This window comes from Argiope bruennichi, chromosome 2 (assembly GCF_947563725.1).
Source record: "Argiope bruennichi chromosome 2, qqArgBrue1.1, whole genome shotgun sequence".
Classification (NCBI taxonomy): domain Eukaryota; kingdom Metazoa; phylum Arthropoda; class Arachnida; order Araneae; family Araneidae; genus Argiope; species Argiope bruennichi.
The window spans coordinates 7,317,781-7,341,315 of record NC_079152.1 but is presented as its reverse complement, the minus strand read 5'-3'; the positions used below and the strand labels follow the sequence as shown (position 1 = coordinate 7,341,315).

At 35.0% G+C, this 23,535-nt stretch overlaps 2 protein-coding genes across 3 annotated transcripts in view; one reads left to right on the top strand and one right to left on the bottom strand.

The window, feature by feature from the left end:
- LOC129961805 (P protein-like) overlaps positions 1–2,781 on the top strand; it is a 78,450-nt gene extending 75,669 nt beyond the window's left edge. The window contains exon 21 of the mRNA XM_056075378.1: positions 441–2,781. Coding sequence (XP_055931353.1) covers positions 441–528 — 88 coding nt within the window. The 3' untranslated portion in view covers positions 529–2,781. The remainder of the gene's footprint in view (positions 1–440) is intronic.
- LOC129961806 (ankyrin-1-like) lies at positions 2,778–23,205 on the bottom strand. 2 transcript variants are annotated; one of them, XM_056075379.1, is made up of 4 exons: positions 23,006–23,205; positions 10,283–11,228; positions 8,168–8,466; positions 2,778–5,435 (listed from the first exon to the last, which is right to left on the bottom strand). In XM_056075379.1, the coding sequence occupies exons 2-4, from the start codon at positions 11,201–11,203 to the stop codon at positions 5,249–5,251; spliced, it is 1,407 nt and encodes a 468-aa protein (XP_055931354.1). In that variant the 5' UTR covers positions 11,204–11,228; positions 23,006–23,205; the 3' UTR covers positions 2,778–5,248. The 2 variants fall into 2 exon arrangements, with proteins under 2 accessions (XP_055931354.1, XP_055931356.1); XM_056075381.1 differs by lacking the exon at positions 23,006–23,205 and adding an exon at positions 14,527–14,713.
- Positions 23,206–23,535: the final 330 nt, after the last annotated feature.

Sequence of the window (23,535 nt, the reverse complement as noted above, 5' to 3'; positions counted from 1 at the left end):
GCATTGTAATTTGACATCCACATCGTTCGCAAATCATAATCTTTTAATGAGGCTACTTTCACTTTCTTGTAAAAATCTCAGCAAAAAAGCTTTTTTAGCAGACAAAAGAACAACCTTGTGGGATGACCGTCTTTACCTGGCATGCTGTGTTGTGTTTTCGTCAACTCCGTCTGCAGGAACTGGTGTTTGGCGATAACATCCTTTAAAGATTCCAATTTAGAAAAAAGATATAAATAGTTGAAAATATATCGAAATCGTAGCAACAGTATAAGAGCGGCAAAGATCAAACAGCAGTAAAAAAAATGGCGGCAATGTAACCCAAAGCAAAGCGCCACCAAAGAATTGCAAACCTCGCAAGGCGCCAAAGGACCGTATATCAAAGCTTAGCCGTTTTTGCAAAACTTTTACCATTTGTTGATTGAATATCTGTCCCATTCTAGGATCGGTTTCCCTGTCATGATTCTCACCACAGCTGTCTCCACGGGATATCTTCTCTTTTGTCATGTGTGGTTGGGATGGAACGAATAAGATTCCGAATGTGAACGTCTTGCTCTCACCACTGCTTCACTGTAGAGAACACGATTTGTCAGCATTCATCCATTCGAAGAGCATCGGAGTCAACATATTTTTAAAGACGGAGAAACCGTTCCCGCGTGTTTGAAGTGACGTGTCTGTGTATGAGTTTGCATTTAATGTCGTTTCATTTCTAAATGTCTTTCCTTCATACTTGCACATTCACGATTTCGTGTTTCCTTTTAAGATCCACGAGGCCTCTTTTGAGACTATGTGGTGAATATTGAGTATGAATTTGAACTTATCGTTTAGCTTGATTCTTGTACTTTTAACCTGGTGAAATTTAAAATCATACCACCAAGCTCGCGAACCATTTTTCAATTGTAAATAACTCGCAGTCATTTTAAATGAGGCTTGAAAACCATTCAGTTTTTAGTGCAGCTCTGAAATGACTACATTTGGCGATTATCATTCGAAAAAGTTTGAACTTCATAACAATGCAGTAATTTTTTGTCTATCATTTTGATTCTGTACAAATTGTCACATACTGTATAATTTCATGTTAAATTTATCTTAAAATGTTAAATATGAATTTTAATTAGTTATTAATCTTATTGTTTTAATATTTTTATTATATTTCGAAATATTTTTTTGTCCGAATTCATGCCTAGTAACAGCTATAATGCTTAAATTATAATCTCGTTTGAAGTGAATTTAATCTTGATTCGGGTTTTTTCAGGGAAAGTTAAATTCTTCTGAGTAATTAAATTCTGCCTAATTAATATGAAAAATTTAATACGATTTTCGATTGTCGCTTTTTGTTGCAATTTATCAATGATTTCTTCAAAACTGCCCAATTTTAAAAAATATGGCATGTGTTTAATTTTTTCTCATTCCAAATCTGGCTAATCAAAACTAAATGTTCATTTTCGCCTGCTAATTAAGGTTTATACCCGTCTTGAAAAAAGCCATTTGATTACTAAATTATTTCTTATTTATCTTTTTTAATGCGTAAAATATTTTCATTCAGAAAAAGCGTTATTTATTCATATTTAAGCTCCAGCACAGTTTTCATTTTGATTTTTTTAAATATGCTGAAAATTATTATCAACAATATTAAGAATCTTTTCAAGTCAAACTTTCACCGAATACATTTTTAAAAATAGAAGTAGCAATCAAACTACGCAGCTTTTTTCGCCAATGTTTAACTCGATGTGAGCATAAGATCACGTTAATTCGTCGGGCTTTCATTTTCAGATTTTCTTCTTTTGGCGAACTGTATCTAGGCGAATGCAACAGAGGGTAGATGATGATTGCATAACTTCACTTATTTTTAAGAAACTTTTAACTTTTTAAGAAATCGCCACAAAAGGACTGAATGATTGTATTCTACGGATGAAAGGAGTTGAATTATTTAATTTTTCAGGAAAAAATATTCATACATCAGTGCACATTTTAATATGATCTGTGAAATTTTAATGTTCTCTATTCCTGTTTTATAATTGCCAATATCGTCCTTCATAGTGCAAAAAGTCAAAACCCATTCGATTAAAATTCACTATTCGGTGTAGTCATTAATATCGCCAAAGGTTAATAATATCGCCAAAAGACAAGAAAACTATTAAGGTAAAACTTGTAATGAAGCGGTCATAGTTAAAGATTAATTTTTAAAGTTAAAATAAACGTGCAATTTTACCTGAGAATTCTCGATAATCTTTTTTATTTAAAAATACCCTCGTTGGCTGCGTTTATAAATTTTGAGATCTGTGAATAATTATTGCATTACTCAAAATGCAAATCTGTCTAAAAGCTACAGTTTTCAGAATGAGAAAAAAAAATTCCTCGAAGTTTGATTTTATTATGCAGTTTCATCATTTGTATTTTGAGTGATGAAACAGTCAAGGTTCTTCAGAGATTGTTTACTCTATTTGTATTATTTTGCAGTCTTCAAAATTTATAAATTAAAAATTACTTAGTTAATTACTCTTAATTAAAAAAACTAAGAATTCTCTCGAAAAAATAAGAATATGGTTCAAACCTAAACGGTTAATTTTTAACTATGGTTGCTTTATTTTATTTTTCAGATCAGTGTTTTGGCTTTGATAATCCATTATTGCCCCCCTCCCTTTATATAGCCAAGTGAAATTTAAAATGAAAATTGTGCCATACGGCCTTTTGCACTGTGAGTGGCAATATGTTTCATGTGCCATCTTTTGAAGTATTCTTATGTGATATGTTTCAGTGCGAAATAAAGAAATAAGAGCTAGTTTTCATATTATCTTTTATTACTATATAATCAAAATAGTAAAAGTGAAAATTAACAAATACATCGAATATATAAAAATCTGTACTTCTATGTACATAAAAATGGAGTAGACGTGTACAAAAAGACTTCACTGCATTCTGAATATGCAAGGGCCTCTTTTTTTCGGTTTTAACAGCATTTAACAAATTTAAGAGCCTAAAATCTTAAACCTGTATGAAACTAGCCTTACTTTCGGCAAAATAGGCAGGGTCTCTCCTCTATCCGTGGTTCAATAAATAATGTCTATAGCTTAGGGATAAGAATAGGGTTTCAACTAGAAGAATGATATAAATGATATTAGACTACTGAAATAAACATGAAATTTCGGTGCATTGATTTAATAATCAACATTAATATGTAGTAGAATATTCCTGACGTACTATAATTTTTTAGCAAAAATAGTTTCTTTCGTCTACGAACGAAACTGACGGGGTTATTAAGCTTTGCAACATTTAAGTCAAGGAAGACGGAAGCATGTTCGCAGGTCTTCGAGGCCTTTCATCGAATACGAATTCTAAATGCTTTATAACTCGGCCTGGCAATAGTAACGAGTCAGATTTTGTAGTATGATCAAACTTAACTGGTGACGATAGCGTTGTCAATTTGATAATGGAACAGAGTTGTGTTCTCTCATTATTACTGGCATACGTAAATAACCGGAAGAGGCATCTTGCACATTCTAAACAAAGTTTCAATAAAAGATCACAAATGGTATCGTTTCTTTCAAACAAAGGGCAGTATAAAACTAAAAAAAAAATGTATGAGAACATCAGGGAGACTAGATGAAATGTAAAAAGAAACCACAAGCAAGTTTGATTATTTTGGGGAATGATTATTTCTGTATCATTCCCAGCTTTAACCACACATTTGTCGTGAAGCCAAGATCACCTTTCGAACATATTTGATTAAGCACATTTACCTTCACAAATTCAGGAGAAAGTGACTGTTCACTGTGCCGACGGCCGTTCAGCTGGATATTTTGATATTTATTCATCATTTTCAAATTCCTAACTGACAAATTTTTGCAAATCTATCAGTCAGAAACTATTGCGTGTCCCGAAAGCATTGGCATATTTTAACCGTTGAGCGTGCAGGTTGAATTTTCAGTAATAAATCCCATTAAACAGATAGATAAAACGTGTATTAGTAATGCTGCAAATGGAATTGTTAGAAGCGTTCATTTCACGCAAAAAGACTGCTTCTCATTCGTCTAGGTTCATTTCATTATGTTCATTCGAAAGTTTGACTTAACGAATAGCGCCATTCCATTTTAGCATTAATGTTTCATCTAAAAAGGGAATCATTTCAAACTTGATTTGTTACACTTAAATATTAGGTGATATATGAAGCATGGGCGTCATCTTATTTAAAATAGTGGGAAATTTAAAGAAAAAATTCAATTGAATGAAAATTTAAATACAATGTTAAATTTGTAATGTCCATGTACAATCAACCATTTTAAGGGATTTTCTGAATCAAAGAATATATCGATCACAAAAGGAGTATCGACTGCTTTGTGAATTATAGAAGAATATTCCTTCATGAAATTAATTTTAAGATAATTCTGCCAAGTGCCAAAATGCTTATTCCAGAGGTGTTCTGAATTAAAAGTTTAAAAAGAAAAGATTTTTTTCTATGAACATTAAGATTTTGGTCATTTTATTTTCGAAAGTACTGTTTTTGAAGAAATAATTATTGAAATTTAAAAAAAAAAAAGTTAAATATTACTTTGTCAGGATTGTCATTTTCTTCAAGAAAGACAATCCAATTTGGGAAAACTTGATTTAGGCAACTGTCGTGTATTTTTTATAGTCTGTATGTGTCATTGAAAACGACAGTTAGTCCTATTTCGTTACACTTATTTTCTCCTCTGTTAAACAGTGGAGAAAGTCTCCTTTCATGTTAATTAAATTAATTTCAAGTTAAGGAAGGATCATTTATATTTATTTCCGTTTTATTTTAACTCGAATGGACTTGGGTAAGTAAACAAATATCAAGCATTAAATATGTCTCATGGGTGTATTTAATTGCTATACTTGACATGTAATATAAATTATTTTGAAATATACGAAGACATATAAAAGTGAAAAAGTAAAAATTGGATGCTTTGAATTAGTGAAAAAGTGGACTTCAAATTTTGCAGGAAAATAAACGGCAGACAACAAAAGTAGGAAGGAAGGAATACGATTGGATTGAATTCGTAACCATCTTTGTTTCATAAATAGGGTCAGGCAGGTTGGGAGTATTATTTTGCAATTGCATCTTGTATAAAAGTGAATCGGATCCGCAGCTAAATGGCATCGTCGATACTCTGTCCCTAGACTGTGATCTTAGCTTACAGAAAACCAACCACCATTCGGCCATCGCCTGAACTCGCAGGCGATTCTTCAAGAAGAGTTAGCTCGATCCTCGGGCAGTGTACAGGTGATGCTATATCTCGTAAAGGAGATACATCTTGACCAGCCAGGGCAAAGGGAGGCACTGGATGCGCTTGATGACGGTCGGACCCGCGCCGAATATGTTCCGGATGAACAGCCTCAAAATGTGTTTGAGCGGAAGGGGCGTCAAGGCGTGCTGCAGGAGGAGACTGCGCTGCGGGTCAGTCAGCAACAGCGACCTGCAGGACAGAAGGATCGGTTTAAAAAAAGCAGATGTCACAGGTAGCACAGGATGCTGTAGGTTATAGATCATTATTATACGGTATGACAGAACATAATAAGGTATTAAGAACACTAAACGACGTCAAATTCAATTGTATAATATTTGTACGTAACCGAGAAAATTGAAAAAATGTTAAGGATGTAAAGTTTCCCTCTTTTTTTCTCACGTGGTAATTGGCATTCCGGCAAGATGTAACGTCACCCGTTTTTCCACCATAGTTTAGTGCCTACGGACCTCCATATGTGGATCCTTTTCACTAATACAGTCATTGTGTCTGGTCATTTGTTGCATTCAAATGAGGAACCACAGATGTGTGCCTCGTCATTTCAAATAGGTCCATCATGCCTTCAAGAGAGAAAAACGGCAAGACATCCAGATGCTAAACTTTTTTCCCTTGTGAAAAGACTCCTCAAATCATCAAGAAACGATCCATCATCAGCAACCGTTGTCATTAAGAGTCGAACCCAGGCAGACTTCAGCCACTATTAGCTGTGAATTGATTATAATTAACATGTTCTCGAGAGGGGTCGGCCACAAAGATGGATCCTTAACAAACACTCCCACGATCGAGTAGAGAGGATTCAGGAAGCATTGCTAAGAAGCTATTGGGTGATAAGGAACTTAAGTTCACCAATGAGAAAATCGGAAGTAGATATTTGAAGGAAATAAAATGTGGTATTTTTTTAATCAGTGGAGAGGAGAGGAGAGGAGAGAGCGACTTCGAATTGGAATTCGAAGGTGTCCTGAGAAGTTGTTCCTGATTTTTTTTTGAGAAGCTCCATGCGATTCGGGCTTTTGTGTTAGGAGCTATCCGGTAAAGATTGGTGGATTTCCAGAACGTTCCTGGAGTAGCATGTTAGCGGCTTATTTCTGGTGACTTATTCTCCGATTGGATCGAGGAACTATTTCTCAATTAAACTTTCAATTGTTGTGTGAAGTTTGTATTAACCTCTTATTGGATCGGTCTGGATCAAGATATTATAAAATGCTTAAAATACCTCTTCTAAAGAATGATGTGAAATGTTCAGGCTCATTGGCCACGTGGGGGGGGGGGATATGAAATGTTAAGAAACAATACTCCAACGAAACATTCGTTATGTTATTATTTAAATGCACGTGCTCACAATGTTATCATGACAAAGAATTTTTGAAATTGAAATCGAAGCTCGGTAATCGTAGGCAATGAATTCATGAATTTGAAACCATGGTTGAATATTTATTAAAAACCCTTTAGCCCAATGATAGCCAGTCTCGCTAAGCAAACGATAGGAAGATGAGCGCAGTAGAAAAAGAAGCTCCAGGTTTCGATAGGACTTGTGAATATTGGTTCAACGGGATTTCTCTTGGGAATATAAACAACATACGTGAAGTTCATTTTTCTGCCAAATACTGTGAAGCATGTTTGAAACACTGACGCGTGGACCGCGATGTTCTGGTGGTAAGGTCTCGGCTTTGGAATTAAATTTTACTGGCATAAGAGCCATGTCTGGCTAAGCTGCGCCACACATCTGATTAAAAACGTGAAACCCTGTATGTTTTCGGCTTCGGAACCAGAGGGTTATAGGTTCGATACACAGTTCCATCGAAGAACCGTCGTGTAATCGGGTCTGATGCATGTTAAATCCGTCAGGGGCAATCGCCCTCTTGTTGGTGTGGTGTGAAAGTTTGGAGAGGGGGATGCCAGCTGAGGTATCGTCATCTGACCGCCTAACGAGTTCAAAATGACGAAAATAGCACTCGTGTTGCTTTAAAACGGGACATTAATATAACTAAAGGAGCGAAACACCGACGTGCGGTCGATAGATGCGTGCATGTTCTCGTTGCGGTGATCTTTCGAATTTTGATGTTCCTCAATATTTCGATGCATATCATTGCACAACAGTCATTTCTACACCACTTTAAAATGAAACAAAATATGAACTTTTCAGTGATCCAAATTTTATTTTTGCAAAAATTCCTCTAATTTTAATGAATTAAAAAAATATTTTCAAATATATTTTAGAATACCTTAGACATTGCTTCAGTTGCTGCGTTTCCATGCACGTCACTCAACACTTTACTTTGTGCCATTTCTAGTGTGCAATTAAAAGCAAATTTAAAATACGAAATAAAGATAACGGATGAAAACCTAAGCAGTTTGATTGTGTTTCCGACAGTTTAAGCAATTTGTTTGAGTTCTAAGATGTTTCCGACACAAGATTCGTCGTCTTTAACTTTTTTACTATTTGCAAGGAAACTGTATTGGATTGAATCACCTTTCTAATGTTTTTGCCGCCTTTGCCATTCTAATTCTTTCTATCAGCTTTGTATTATTACTATAAATAGGTCGTATTTTAAATATTAATTTGTTGTTTGATATAGCCTTAAATATTCTACTAAATCTTCAGGTCCTTGCGCATTGTCATTTTATTTTAATCAAACGAACTACAGTACTCTTCCCCCTTAATCACCGCCCATATTCTGGCGTTGATTGTAAGCCTAACAATAATAAATGACGGTTCTCTCCCGGAGACTTTCAAGGTCTTACACCCTTTCGTGTGGTAATGGGGTACACCAAGACTAATGAAGCTATATCCATTTGTAATTGGAGAATTCTTTTGAATCATCCTGAGTGTAAATGCCAAACATGTTTTTAAAATCCTAATCAGAACTAAGAAACTCAACAGTTGTTATGAAACGTGCTCCTACCTGTTGATGGAAGCCGCACTGAAGGACTCGGCAGCATCAAGCAGCACTTCGAGCACCTCCGCATGCGACTCCGGATGCAACCTGTGGACGGATTTCAGAATTCCCAGAGGGTGGTGAATCTGGGACTTGAGGACAACCTTGGCCCCGTAATGGAGTAGCAATCGAACTATTTCTACAGTTGGGTGATCACAGGAATTGAAGTATTCGCCGATGGGTGGTTTGATGAGAGGGGCCTCGTCGCATACCGAAACCGCATTCGGATCCGCCCCGCGTTCCAACAGCAGCTTGATGATATCGATCTGGAAGAGGAGAAAGGAGAGTCAAGCTCCGTTTTGATGCAATATAAGATGTATTTCGGGAAAGATTGCTAAATTGGAAACTCTGGTCAGATGGCGAGCACGGCATCTTTGCCAGCATCTATTTCCTCCAAGTTCGGTGCTACACTAACGACAAAGAGCACTCCCAGAATTCGAAAATCAGGTTCCGAATATAGAGCCTTCTTTCGAAGCCATACTTTTCTATTAGGTTTACATAATACAAAAGAGAATGTTGTCATCAATACCATTCTACTTATTCTTCTCTATTCGCTAGATCTTTGCTTTTTTTATCTAACCAGTGTCAGAATTATTCCCTCGACTTTTTCTGATACATATTCTTTTGTATCAGATACATATTCTTTATTTTTCGTAGAATAGTGAAAACAATCTAATATGCATACAGGTCGCTTTCATTTCAAGCAACTGAATCAAAAAGTTCGCACAAATCTGTATGCATATTATTGTCTTCTAGCATACACATGACAAGAAAGACCGACAGCCAACCTCGAATACGGATTTGATCCAACATCTCACATTTATGATTCTTATGATAAAATCTCATGATAATTTCGTCAATCTAAATCGATATGTTTCTGAATGATCGTGTTCATGTGCACACGGATGAGGAGATCAAGATTTCTTTTAAATTTGCTATGAATCTACATTACACAATTTTTATGTAAACATGTGCCATTTCCTCCATCTAACTGCAAATTTGTTCAGAAATAGATGGCCATCATTCCGAAAATGTGTGTGTCTGGGTGTTTTTCAAATTTAATGAGATGTAAAGCATTCCTCAAGTGATCGATGTTACATTTTTTTTTAAGTATACTCAAACCACGCATAACCAGCAAAGCACAATATAAAAAAGTGACTTCCTTAACCAGTGATGTTTTGCAGAACGAATAGCGAGAAGACTTCGCGACGTCTTATGCGGGACTGGCCTACATCACACTAAGTGGAGCGTTTGTTTGAAGAAACCTTATATCTACATGGAAGAAAATTTAGCAGAATAGCGTTATCCAACACGACTTCGAAATATTTGAGTAAGTAGGTTGTGCAGCCATCATGGGCGAGTCCGGGTCTCGATCCTATGGGTTACAGGTGGCTAGCAATGACATTGATCAGCTGGTGGAAGAACATAATCAGAACTATCAAAGATTTTATGGATATCTGCATGCTGTGTCACAGTAAAAAACTGCAAAAAGAAAAATCGTTTCGTGTATCGTACATACCAAATTTCATCTATACAGCTTGTGGCATTTTATAGCTATGTTCACAAGCAATTAGAGAAACGGATACAATTGCCGCGCATGCATTTCAATCCAACTATTGAAATAAATAAAAAGCAAAAAATGTTGATATGACGATCCTATACTACACTTCAGCATTTTGCCTCATTCTGTTTTCTTTGAGTTATGTGCAGAGACAGATAATTCCAAAGGCTTGACTTTTTCGTATGCTAATATCATAATAGAATGATGAAAGGAAACGTATATGGAATTTGCGTCATCTCCGTATGGGCTTTTACAAGACCCTATACTAAATATAATTCCTCTAAGTTATTGCGTTTTTCGAGTGATAACAGGATAGAGAGACCTTTCGATGGATCGTATTCCTAATCTGCTGTGAATTCAAAATCTGGAAAAGCGGCGTGTCAAAGTGAAATATTTATAGCTCGTCGCGGTTTCGAGTTATCACGCTTACAGACTGACAGACGTAATTTTATATCCGAACTTGGGGAAACTGAACATGCGAGTGGAAGCTTACACACATTTCAAATACTGGATTCACTTACTTTGTTGTCGACCTTTTCGGACAGAGCTATGTGGAGCGGACATCCTATGATAGGCGATCCTAAGTTGACGTCGGCACCCGAATCGATGAGCAGCTTCACCATATCTGGATTTCCCCTCAAGATGGCGAAATCCAGAGGACTCGGCTTCAGGTAATCGGGTCCGAATTTCACAACAGCCCCGCGCTTGAGCAACAACTTCACCGTGTCCATGTTACCACTGAGGACGGCATAGTGCAGGACAGTCCTGTTGTCATGCCTTTCTGGAGTCATATCATTGACATTGGCTCCGTACTTGATCAGTATCTGTGCCGACTCCAGGCCATCTGGGTGTCTGCAGGCTTTCATCAGAGGGGTCAGCCCAGTCCTGTCCCTGGAGTTGGGATTGGCACCATATCTCAGCAAAAGTTCCAAAAATCTTGTGTTCAGCGGGCTGATGAGATTGATTTCTGCTCCGAGGAAATACCTGGCGTTAGGATCGGCACCACTTTTCAACAGAATCTCGGCCACTTCGTAGTGGCCATTCTTAATAGCCAATCTTAAAGGTTCGTCAGCAATAGTGGCCCTGGGCGGATTTCCCAGGGCTTTGTCGTTGAGGTTGAGTTCGGTGAAAGACACTCTCGCCTTGTGCTCCAGCAGAAGAAGCACCAGGTCTATGTAGCCACGCTCTGCGCACAGGTGCAGGGCGGTGTAGCCGATTTCGTCCATGGCATTGGGGTCACAACCTCTGACCAGGAGGAGATTGAGGGCTTCGAAATACTGCTGGAAGGCGGCGTAGTGGATGGGTCGCAGGCCCTGGGTGACGGGCTCGTTGACATTGGCGCCGCAGGCAAGGAGGATGCGTATGTCGTCGAGGGGGGCGCAGCGAATGATGCTATCTGCTAACTCCCTTTGAAGAGTCTGCAGGCAGGCGATGGAAGGCATAGCGGCTCCTTTTTTCTATTAAATGCTGAAAAATAAAACAATTAATTTTGAACAATCATTTTTGTAAGTATTAATCACTTTTCGTACTATAAGTTTAATTTTAAATTTGACCCTTTTCACTTTTTAGTAATTAATTTATCATTCATTATTATAAATATTAGCTGCCTTAGACGACCAGCTGGTTCGCCATAAATATTGGTTAAAGTAAATTTTCAATTGATTCTTTTGTAAGCATATATGGTTTAACGGCTCTCTTAATAAAAATATTTAACATTTTTTTTTTGCTAGTCTTCAAATTCGTTCTATTTAAGAAGCTTTTTTACAGACTGAGGTAGCCTGGTTGGTAGGGCGTTGGATTCGCATTCCTTGGGGTGTGAGATAGAAACAATGTCGGCCGAAGACTCCGTGTACATGGTGGACGGTGCACGTACAAATCTGTTGCAGCCATAAAGTCTTCCAAGTCGAGACAATATCACTGGGGTACTGGATCAGAGGTGATCATTCTCTGATTTAGTTCTAAATTAAGATCTGTGAATGAAATGTATGAATGAAGTCCATCCCGTTAAAAGGGCTGTGACGCATGAGTAGCTAAGACGCAGTCTTGGCCTTAAATGGTGCTACTGAAACAAGAGACGATAAAACTCGATTTAAAATCGTTTACATCGTCAGAGGGTTTGTCTTTGACAAGTGCCATAAGCAACAACAAGAAGCTTCTATGGTTACTTTCTTTGTGATATATACCTCTCAATTTTCTAATAATTTCATCTAAAATTTGAAGATTAGATTTGAAAAGGAAGTGATTAAACTTCAAGTCATCAAATTGCACTCTCGCTGAATTGAAAAAAATGTAAGCGTAGAAAGAAGAATTATTCAACTTTGAAATGTCGGATGTATTTCAAGATTTACATAATATATTAGAGGATTATTCAATACAAGTTAGCATGTTTTAATAAAAAAAAAAAATAATAATAAAAACAGCATAAATCCATATACTTCAAAGAAAAACAAAATATGCAGTTAAAAAAAAACAATATGAAAGTGATTAAAAATGCGCGGAAATTTTATAAAATTCCTCATTATTTACTTCTCAAGTCATATGCTAGCTGTAATTGTCAAAGTGTTCCCAAATTTTAGTTAAAACATGCTTTAAATAGAAACTTGTACAATTTTGAAAAGTAAGCAATATTTGCATAGCTTGATCATCAATTATGAAAGAAAAAAAAAAAAAACAGGGTAAAAATATTAGAAGCAACAATGAAGGGGATCTGGGTTTCACACACAACGAAAACAATATTGCTATTAAAAATATATTTAAAAGTTATTTAAATCTAGACTAAAGAATTTTACAGCAATTAAATTAGCATAATTGATTTTTGAATTTTAAAACTGTGCAAACATCTATTTATTGCAGGAATATTTTCAGAGGGTGTCGAGAAGAAGGTATTTCAGAACACCGCGAAGGTAACGCCAATATTCTGCTTACTTTTTTAATGATCAAAATTCTGAATAGAATTTTTTAAAACACTCCGATGCGCTCATTTCTATCCTCCGAAGTATATATGGGGCAGTTTTGAGCCAAACGGTCTCATCTGTAAATGGCGACACACAAACACAGGCATTCTCTTTCATTGTTAGAATAAATTATAAAATCTCAAATTTTGCAATTTTTTTTTTTTAATTTCTCAAATTTGCAATCAAGTAATGCCACTTGCATGGAATCGAAATTTGACTAAATGAATCGATTACAGTTCAGTTCAGGTTTGATGATATTAAAATGATGCCCTTCCATTGAAACCAAATCGTGTAAAAAATTTCAAAACATAATACTCTGGAAAAATCAATTATAAATGTTTATTTTTACAAACAATCGAATTAAATAGAATATCGAGAATAGAAATGTCCCAAAAGAAAGTGAGAAAAATAATAATGCAAAATTACATCATTATTAAGATGTGTTGCAATTATACAATGATGAATTCCACTTTTTGAAGACGCGCAGAAATTAATGTTTAATAATAATCAATTACAAAGACGACTTCAAAATTAACTGCAGGATGTATTTGATATGCCGGAGGGGTTCATGAAAACATTATCTAATATCCAAAAATGAATTTTTGGTTGTTCGCACTTAATGCGCTGCCGTATTGTTCATCCGATGGCGATAAAACTTCGATAACTTATTGCTTGCACTTGACCTTCATAAAATTCACAAAACGCTTCATACGTTTCTATCCTTTAACATTTTATAATCGACAAAAGACAAACGATAAATTAATTGCAAACGGTACATGTCATTCGGAGTGAATCGCACAGATGTAAAACGAAATAAAATTATTATCATCGATTCCAATGAACTGTGAATGAAATGAAATCGGAAAATATTCCGTGCAAGCGCAAATTTTTTTTCTTCTTTCTTTTCGTTAATGAATAGTCATCTACACAAGATACTGCCATTCAACGTGCACAATATTTTGGCTCCGGCGAATCACACATACTACTCAGAGTTTATCTCATCACCATCGCTTCGCTATTTAAATGTAGTACGCAGCCTTTTATATTAAATATTACTAAATCAATATTTAAAAATATTTTAATGTGTATAAAAGTTTCTCTTAATGGAATTGCTCTGCCACATTTTCACGAAATTGGCAACAAGGGCAAAGTCTTTATTTCATTTTAATTTTTTATAACATAATAAACAAACGAATACAAAACACAATATTGTCTGTGTTATCATGAATCTTCTTAATAATAATCAGGCAACGGAGTCGAAAAACTCGACTTCGAGATGTTGATGAATCTCCGCCTTTCCGCCCCCCCAATTAGAAATCCCTTCTCTCTGTTTTTAATTATTAATATTGTGTGAGAAATCGATCATTCAAAAAAGAATAAGTTTGGTGAACGATGTTTGGATTTGGTCTTTTCATCAAATTTCTATCGAATTCTGAACGAAATTCATCAGCCGACGATCTACCTATCCAAGTGCATTGAACACAAATAATAGAACTGCAAATAATAAAACTCGTTATGCAGTTTTTGATATCTAATTTTGGATCCCCTATAATACACGAATATTGTACAATATTGTATAACATGGATCAGTATTTGCAATATCGTTTATTACCATATAATATTGTGCAACAGGTTGTGCTACTGGGGTCTAGGCGACCCACAGAAAGAGAAAAAAAAATCTAAAATGCGCACTCCATTCGCAACCATAGCACGAAGGGGCTTAACACGAAATATTGTCTAAGTCGAAAGGAGAACAGTTTCATTGTAAACTTCAGAAGTCAATCCCAGTATTAAAATCTTTGGTTACTTACTTGGCTCACTGATTAAAACTGTCTCTGCAAATAGACATTTTCTAAGCAAAGTCGGCAGTCAGCTGAATTCAGTCCCACTTTAATCCATCCTCACAGCAGAGACAGGAGTCATTATATAACCATCTTCCCCTTTTGATGTTGCATCATATGAGGGGAACAAGTCAAAGAACTTTTCCGGTTCATGTACCCCAGGGGCATTCCCAGTCAAAGCAAGGAATGCTGCTACCAAGGATCATTGTTCTGCAATCCCAAGGTGTGCCTGAACCCTTTCCCTACCTGCAACCTAAACAATTCCTGCCCTCGGAACGGAAATCAGCTGTTGCAACTCCATTCAGGGCTAATTTTAGCTCCCCCACCTGGTTGCCGCAGCTTCTGGCGGACGGCCACGATGACGATTGCGCCACTGCCATGTTTTTGTTCCCCGTCTCTCCGACGTATCCGCATGTGTCGAACGCATGCTAGCACGGTCACAAGAGTTGTTTTGGATCATCACGTTCTCCTTGGTAAATAAGCCGCAATGAAAAATATTTACGCCGTTTGGTGGGGCCATTACTTTTATGCCTCGCCAAATTAATGTCTGAAAAAGCGTGGCAAGCTATGATGTTGGCAGTATCGTTTTGGTGCAAGTCGAAATCAAAAGTCCAGCTTTTTACATTTATGACATTTGTTACAGACAATTTTTTTTTCTGCCTTGCAAAATTAATAACTGAAAAATTATGATATGCTTTGGTATAAAATGCATGGCTCAGATGTATATGTAAGAATTAAGAGTCAACCAGTCTTTGCTTCGACAGTCCATTAATCCTTTAACTCTGTCTGCTATCTAACTGGACAACATCTTTTATTTTTATATTATATTATATATATATATATAGAGAGAGAGAGAGAAGAGAGAGAGAGAGAAATGAAAGTGCCCGACACAATTTGAAGAAAAGAAACGTTAAGATGTTTATGGATTATGCAAGCAATTTATGCCTTGAATTACTTTAATTGAATTTACTTGAATTAATTTAAATTCAAATTTAACTGGAAAACATTCAGTGCAGTTCAGAAGTTAAAAGACCACGGCAATTAAATAGAGCAATAATGCATAATACCAGCGAAAATTCCAAAATCAAGTTAAACTGAAAAAAAACAAAAAACATTTAGAACCACTACGGATAATTGACGAAAAAAAGTCTATTACAAGCAGAGCTATATTTTATTTAAATGCATCAAGCATTCATTCAAATTTTGATCTGAATAAATCACATCATTATTTCTTATAAAAATTTTCGTTTAAATAGATGTTGAAAATACCATGAACATCATCCCGATAAATAAAACTTGGCAAAATAACCTTCTCGGTTGGTGCTAAGCTGCCGGCCTTAACACAAAATCGATGATAATTAGGTGAGCACCGGTTCTCGAGTGAGCTCATTTTGCGCAATAATGAAGATGAAATGTCATTTTTTATTCACCAAATACATCATCTTATTTCATAACAGCTTTTCTCAATAATTAGTAAAATAAATTAATTATGTAATAAGATATCAATTGGTCATTTGCGGATTTCAAATTCAATAGTTTAAACCGAAACTAAGAATACACAATTAGTAATGCAAAATGGAACTCACTTCAAAACTTGTACAGGTTAGCAGGTTAGATAATCTACATTTCTTTCTTTCGATTCAAATATATCTTTACACAGTTGATATTAATAAAAGTCCAAATTCTGTACAAATTTATTATATTGAAAAAAAAATTAAGAAGTCTGTTCTCATAAAAAAAAGAGAATTTAAAAGAAAAAGAATTCCGAAGAAATTTTTAATCCCAGTTGCATTTTTCTTATATATATGTTTCCAAATGGGGCCTCCCGCCTCCAAAGGCCAATCCTGAGAGCAATCATTCCATTTTTACTCGCGCAAAGAGAAAAAAAAATAAAGTAAAATAACAAAACCTTGGCAGAATGGAGGTAAGAAATAAATTGAATTCAAGTAACTCTTAAAGAGTCATTTGTCGAAGCAATGGATGACTAGACAAATGAAATAAAAGCGAAGGAGCCTTTCTGTTTATAGGGCTATATTTTACACTAATGATGTTCCTTGAATTGCAAGGGATGAAAATAATCTCATAAGTTAGTAAAAAATTCCTAGTTAGTTAAGCTTTCGTTTTTATTAAAAATTTAATATGTATAGCATTTATTACATAACAAAAGTTTTCATTTATCACTTAGCAAATCAGTTGTTATCGGCTGATATAAATGTTAGATGTCAAAAAGTAAAATAAACTTAATATTCAAAACTCGGCAAAATGGCTTCGTTGCACCATTCAGTAATAATTTAGCTGTTGCCGAACCTCTTTCTATTTTCATATTGAAATAAAATAGAAGATCGTCATTTGGTTTAAATACAAGAATGAATGAAAGCAGGCTCCAAGAACACCATCCATCGCTACGCATTCATTTGCACCCTCCACATTCTGCATGCTTGCAATTCGCAGAACAATAATTCCAAACAATCCCTCCCCCCTCAACAGGAGGCGAGTGCGAATGTGTTATGAGCCAGAAGTGGAGGTTTTCTGTTTATTGGTTTCTTAATTCCGCGAAGCTGCATTTATCATTTAGTTCTTGAAAAGCTTTCACAACCTCCGTTTCGAGTGCCAAGAGCGAGGTGCCAAGCTTTCTGGCAAGCACACGAAGGCATACAAGCACATGCCAATGAAAGAGTCGACAAATAAAACAGGCTATTTAGAATGAAATAGAAGGATTTGGAAACCTTACAGAACTATTCATTTCCAATGATTATGCAATTTTTATTCTCTCGCATATGAAATACACGGAAAGGTTTCATTTTAATGAACAATATTATACAACACCACCAATCAAATCAGCTGATTTCAAAAGTATCAGAGAAAAGAAGCATATAGCCCTCGGTGAAAAAACTTTTAATGACTCAGATCATTCTATGCAATGTTGTTCGAGTCAATAAACGCACCGCTAAAACCAGTGGAAGTGGTCTCACAAAAACTTTCTGGCCCATTCTCTAAGGAAGGGAATGCGTTTTAGACGCGTCCCCCCCGCCCACTCCCACCGATTGAAACCAAAATTAGACAAATACAATTGCAGTCATAAAATAACAAACCACATTTGATATATTTAAATTATTGCATTTTTGAATTATCGCGTTTATTATTGAAAGTGCAGACATACAGACATTCAATATTTTCTTGGATTTGGCTTAAAATTAGATTAGTGTCTATACTATAGATGTTAAATCTATGCACCAAATGTTATCCATATAGCTGTCTTCGTTTCGTAGTTATCGTCTTGACTTATATTCGAACAGTCAGGCAGACAGACTTCCTTTGAATGGAATGAGTTCAAATTTGGTGTAAAGACCATATATCAAATTTCGTCCTTTAAATCAAATCGTTTTGGAATTGTCTTTATCTTATCGCAAATAAACAAGACAGACGGCCGGACAAAGAGACAAAGCCAAAAATGTGTTTTTTGCATTCAGGGACTAAGACGTGGAGGTCCGTCAAAATCTCGAGTTCCAATTTTTTAATTATCACAATATTTTCTCATTCTTCGTGAAAGAGAAAATAAACCTGAATTTAAAACCAATTTATCCCAAGCGGAGGGGGGGGGGAGGGAGAGAAAGTAAAAAGACCACCTGGTTTAGGGGAAAAAATGACTTCACATCGAAACTGTAGAGCAAAATCAAATTTTGGACTCTGTCGGGCAACTTGAAATCCCCGAAAATGCGTATTCTAATCTCTCCATATACAGTAGGGACTTGCATTACGTCGAACACAATCGACTCGTGGACCACAAAGGTATTTTGGGGTGGGTCCTTTACTAAGAATTTAATTCTTAGTCCTTTACTAAGGACCTAAGACGCGCATACGAAAAGAAACATATTTATGGAACATCGTTTTCCTCAAGAGATAAAGGAAATACAAAGTTTATCTCCTTCAAAATGGCACAATTTTAAAAAGCACATTGTTCAGAATTTAAGAATAACTTTTGGAATCTAATGGACATATTTTAATTTTAATATCATTTAACATCTGTCTCTGGCTCTACCTACCTGTGGGAATCTGCATTTTAAACGATGAATATAATTAAAACAGCATAATGTTACTATCTCACTGACGACCCCTTAGAATCCAGTGCAAGATGAGCAATTAATAATCATATGCCGAGATAGTCAAGATTTGCAGACAGTTCGCTAAGTCTTCTAACAACTATAGCTACGAGAACTAGCTTTAGATGAAAACGATTTATTTTCTAATGTATTTTGAATGATTTGATATGAAATGCATCATCTGATATTATATTTGTGGCAATTGCCATTATGTTTGTAGTTATGTAGGTAAGTACATATCCCGCATTTATTATTAAGTTGTGACAAAGATTGTGGACCTGCGCCACTAGGTCGACCGCAACACCTTGAAAAAATTAGATGTAGTCTGAAAAGGTCTGCCCACCCCTCATATACAGAAACTGAACACAATGCATAAGTAGTTATGTCCACCAGTTATTTTAAAGGTGTACGAACTGAATAACTTGGCCTTGAATTGAAAATTAAAGCATTTTCCTCTCATAAATGAATTGGCTACAATCAAACGCCACTCGAAGAATAGAACGGATTGGCTCGTAAGAAAACACAAGAAATGATTTGAAACCTCTCTAAGCTCGGAAGTCCTCTCCATACACCAGAACAACAACCTATTGTTGAGACAAGGGCAAAGCTGAGAGATACTCGGCACGCGCTGAAAGCATTTTTATGAGCCAACGAGAAATACAATTGATGAAGCATAAGGGGGGGGGGGGGACTTCAGAGCCAAAGTATGATTAAAAAAAATAATAAAAGAATCGGGGTTATTCAAAGGCAGTAACAAAACACTCGGTGTATACGCTGTATTGGACATGATTCTGTTTATATGCTATTCGTAAAGTTGTGCAATGCGATAAATCGGCCAAAACGCTCTATTCCGTTTAGAGCTATCAAATTTGGTGTGTATCGTTGAGAAAGGGTTTTTTAAAAGTGCAATTAGATTTTAATTAAAAACTAATCGAAAATTTTTTCCGAGTTATTTAGGCCATATATAATTTCACAAAAACAATTTCTAAGACACTTATAATTTAGTTTTTAAAAATTCCTTCCTTTTTCCTCAACGGAGCATTTTTTATAACGATATAAAAAGTCGACGGTTAAAAAATAAATAAATTCAATAATACATAAATAAATGTAAATAAATCTGAAACGAAAGCTTCGAAAGTTTTCATAATTCAAAATTATTCAAATGTTTCAGATGTTTGCATGTATTTCAATCAGCGACATCTATTGGTAAACATGCGAAGTATCTATAAAAACGACAATGGTTTTGGGTTTTAACAATTTACAATTACTTTATTGTTATCATTTTGAAAAGTTTTTCATTTAGTATTATCGAGTTATTCAGTGTATAAAGACCCCAATCGTGGAACGCCCCAAATTGCATTTTCGATATTCACTGCTTTTTTATTATTATTTGTTTGATTTGAAGAAATCTGTTGGCGAAACCCATCATGCACTTTTAGAAACTCATGATGTCGCTCCGCCATGTCCCAATTGTCGGTTTTGGTTTCAACGATTTAAGACTGATTTCGATGTCAATGACAAAGAACAGCCTGGAGGACCAAAACAATTAGAAGACAACCCATTGCAAGACTTACTGGGCGAAAATGGGAAAAAGTTGTAGGAACTGATGGAAAATATTTTGATTATATATATATATATTGTACCAATTTTTCTCAATAAATGCCTTTTTACAGGGGAAAAACATGATCAAAATGCGCCTAATATTTCAGAAAAACGCAGAAATATTTTCCAAGAAAAGAAAAGTAAAGGATGTCAAATATACATTTCAGACGGATTAGACGTTTCAAATAAATCAATTTTAAATACAAGAAGGTAGGACACTGGTGTGGAATAATCAATGCAATGAAAATTAAGGTCCCAATGGTAAGACATATCTACAAACGTGGAAACATGAAGAATTCAATGTGTTTGAACAATCCTTTTTCTATCCATCTATTCTTTTTCATCTAGTTAGCATTCACATTGTTCCATTTGTTTTGGAACACAATCACCTTTCAATGTCATTAGTCCATTTTTTTTAGAAAAGCCAGATAAATATTGATTGTGTGTGTTTAGCTTGCTAAACACTGTTTAATAATCTAACACAAAATGAATAAATAACGCTAATGAACAATCATTTTATTTAAATAAACGAATACGTGTTTACCAATACGCAGTTGAATTTTTTAATTGTTTTTCGTTGATGGTTTTAACGCAATTATAAGATGTAATGATGACAGCAACGTAAATACTATTGTCAAAATAAGAATTTCTAAAATGAAGTATAAATAAGTTTAAACGTTTTGAGCCAACATTTTAAAATTGAAGAAAGAATATTTTGCCGCAGTACAAATGAACAGACATTTTTTCAATTGAGTTAATGTTGACTACTAAAATGAGTGAAGAAAAGCAGAAACTTCCTAAGATCATTTGAAATGAACTGACAAGTTATTGGTATGAAAGAATGACGAGCACGACATCAAGGGAAAAGAAGTGCTCCAGCAGAGAGATTTCTTTTGATAATAATGTTATGTTGTGCTGTGCTTTAGCAGATAGAGACAAAAGCAGAGGACATTTTCCCGAAATTCTTTTCACAAAGCATTATTTTTTATCAAAAAAACAATCTTAAAACTATTTCATTTTAGAACAAAAATTGAAATCATTTTACTATTAAATAATTTTCTACACGAATTCCCTTCTAAAATTTTGTATGACTTTTTTCGACTTGACTTTTGATTTTAAAATTTTATACAACTGTGTCATAGCTCACATTTAATTCTTTAACACATGAAGGGATGCATCTAAATTCACACTCGGTATATTTTTTAAAAAAATTAACGAAGTAAAAAAAAAAAAAGAGAAAAGGTGTAAATCTTGGTATGCAAATCTACCCAAGGGTTTAATAAATTGACTCAAAAAATCGACAAATTTAAAATTGTAATTACTATTACTGAATTTTAAGTTTGATAGGAAACAAAATCATCTTTGACAGAAACTTATAATAAAAGTGAAAGAAAGTTTTAATAAATATTTTTCTATTATGAATAATATGAAGGAATTTTCATAAAGCGTAAATGAATCTTCAAAAAAAAATCGCCACAGAGTGTTTTTAATAATTATTTTGCCATCTGAAAAATATTAATAACACTAAAACTAAGCTCTTTATAAAGTGCGATGGAAGATTTCTCGCTTGTTCCAACCCATTTAAGTTGTTTGATTAGCTATTTTAATATAAATTACAAAATTATGTGAATAGAAAATTTGACCAAGACACTCCATGCATTCTTTAAGTGGAATGAAAGGTTTTCTTAATGAAAATGAAGAAACAATTCAATGAAAATTGAGGCGTCCCCATTGCAAATGATTGTATAGAAAGCGATTGCCCAAATCATTAAGAAATATTTTGTGATTTAGGCAGAGTATTTGAGATCCAGTTCTAAATCATTTAAATACTAAGTTTATTATAATAAAAGACCGATTCATTTAGTTTTGTATGATTCAAAACATCAAATGACAATGGCTTGTTTTTACGGCGCTAAAGCCATTTTCGATAGACCGCATCAGTAAGAAATAATGGATTCCTCCGTATTTTAAGATGCCAGGCTTTGAACAGGAAAAAAATAGCAAATATAATTAGACGGGGAGATTGAAAATATAATTATGGTAATTCATTTAATGCATGTAGGCTCATAAAAATTAAACTTACAAATCACCCTTATTATTTAAGAAATCACACTGTATTTTTTAAAACGTATACAATAGTAAAAAGCATTTTTATAAAGCAGAACATGGAAAAATATTTTTTTAATGAAGTACCTAAATTTTATAAATTAAGATTCCAATCATAGAAACTATTATTTTGCCTTGAGGCGCCGAATACAAATATTAAATTTTGAATCATTTATTTTTCGTCATTCACAAACAAAATTAAATTAAAATTTGTATCATTCATTAAAAATTCTTTATAACTTATGTAGAAAGGAAAATTACCTTTCAATAATTTCAAAAAATAATAATAACCCTTTGGTACGGCTGATAACTCTAATTTTAATGCACGATAAAGTTGTGGGAATTCATGCTTTATGATATTTTATATAAAAGTATTTTTATAATATAAATAACAGCTTAAAAAAATGCATATATTTAAGTGCGTGTTGGCATTGCGTCACGAAAGAAGGAAGGCTGCAAAAATTAGACGAGTGCATGGGCTAGTTGTAAGAAATTGACAAAAAAACTGAAATTATTCAATTCGCCTTATTCAATTTAACCATGATGATTCTTCACGCATCCGGACTTTTTTAAAACGTTCAGGAGATGGGGGGAAAAAAACTAACGCAGTAAAATATTCTAAATCGTCAGCACTCACTTACCGTCTGAGAAACAGTGTCATGAAGAATGAAATCCTAATTATCTCAACCAAATAGTAGATCGGCTGCTTCTACTTCAGGTATGTGCACGTCCAGAACACCAATGTCCAACTGAAGACGCTTTCGATTCACGGTCTTTGTCTATTCTGAAATGGCGCAGCTGAAGTTTCGGCTCTTTGTAGCTGTTGGGCACCTTGGCTGTAAACACCAGCACGTGATCCTGTGATGGCGTTTTTCAGCTGACTTCGGTAACGCACGTGACGCGCGAAGTGAGAGGGGAGGGGAGGGAGATTTTTGGCCGCAGACCCCGGGTCTGTGACGCAATCTCTCAAGAAAGGGGAGAGGCAACTGTACTCTCCTTCTGCTGAACTGAACGCGGTCAGCCACCTTCTCTGCTAGGGTGGTGAACGTGGCGGTAGATGCTCGTGACCGTGTGATAAGAACAAAGAAAAAAATCATCAACTGCATGAACGCATGGAAAATAAACAAGCAATATTCTCCATTTTCTCAAGAAAGAAATGTCGCAAGAAATG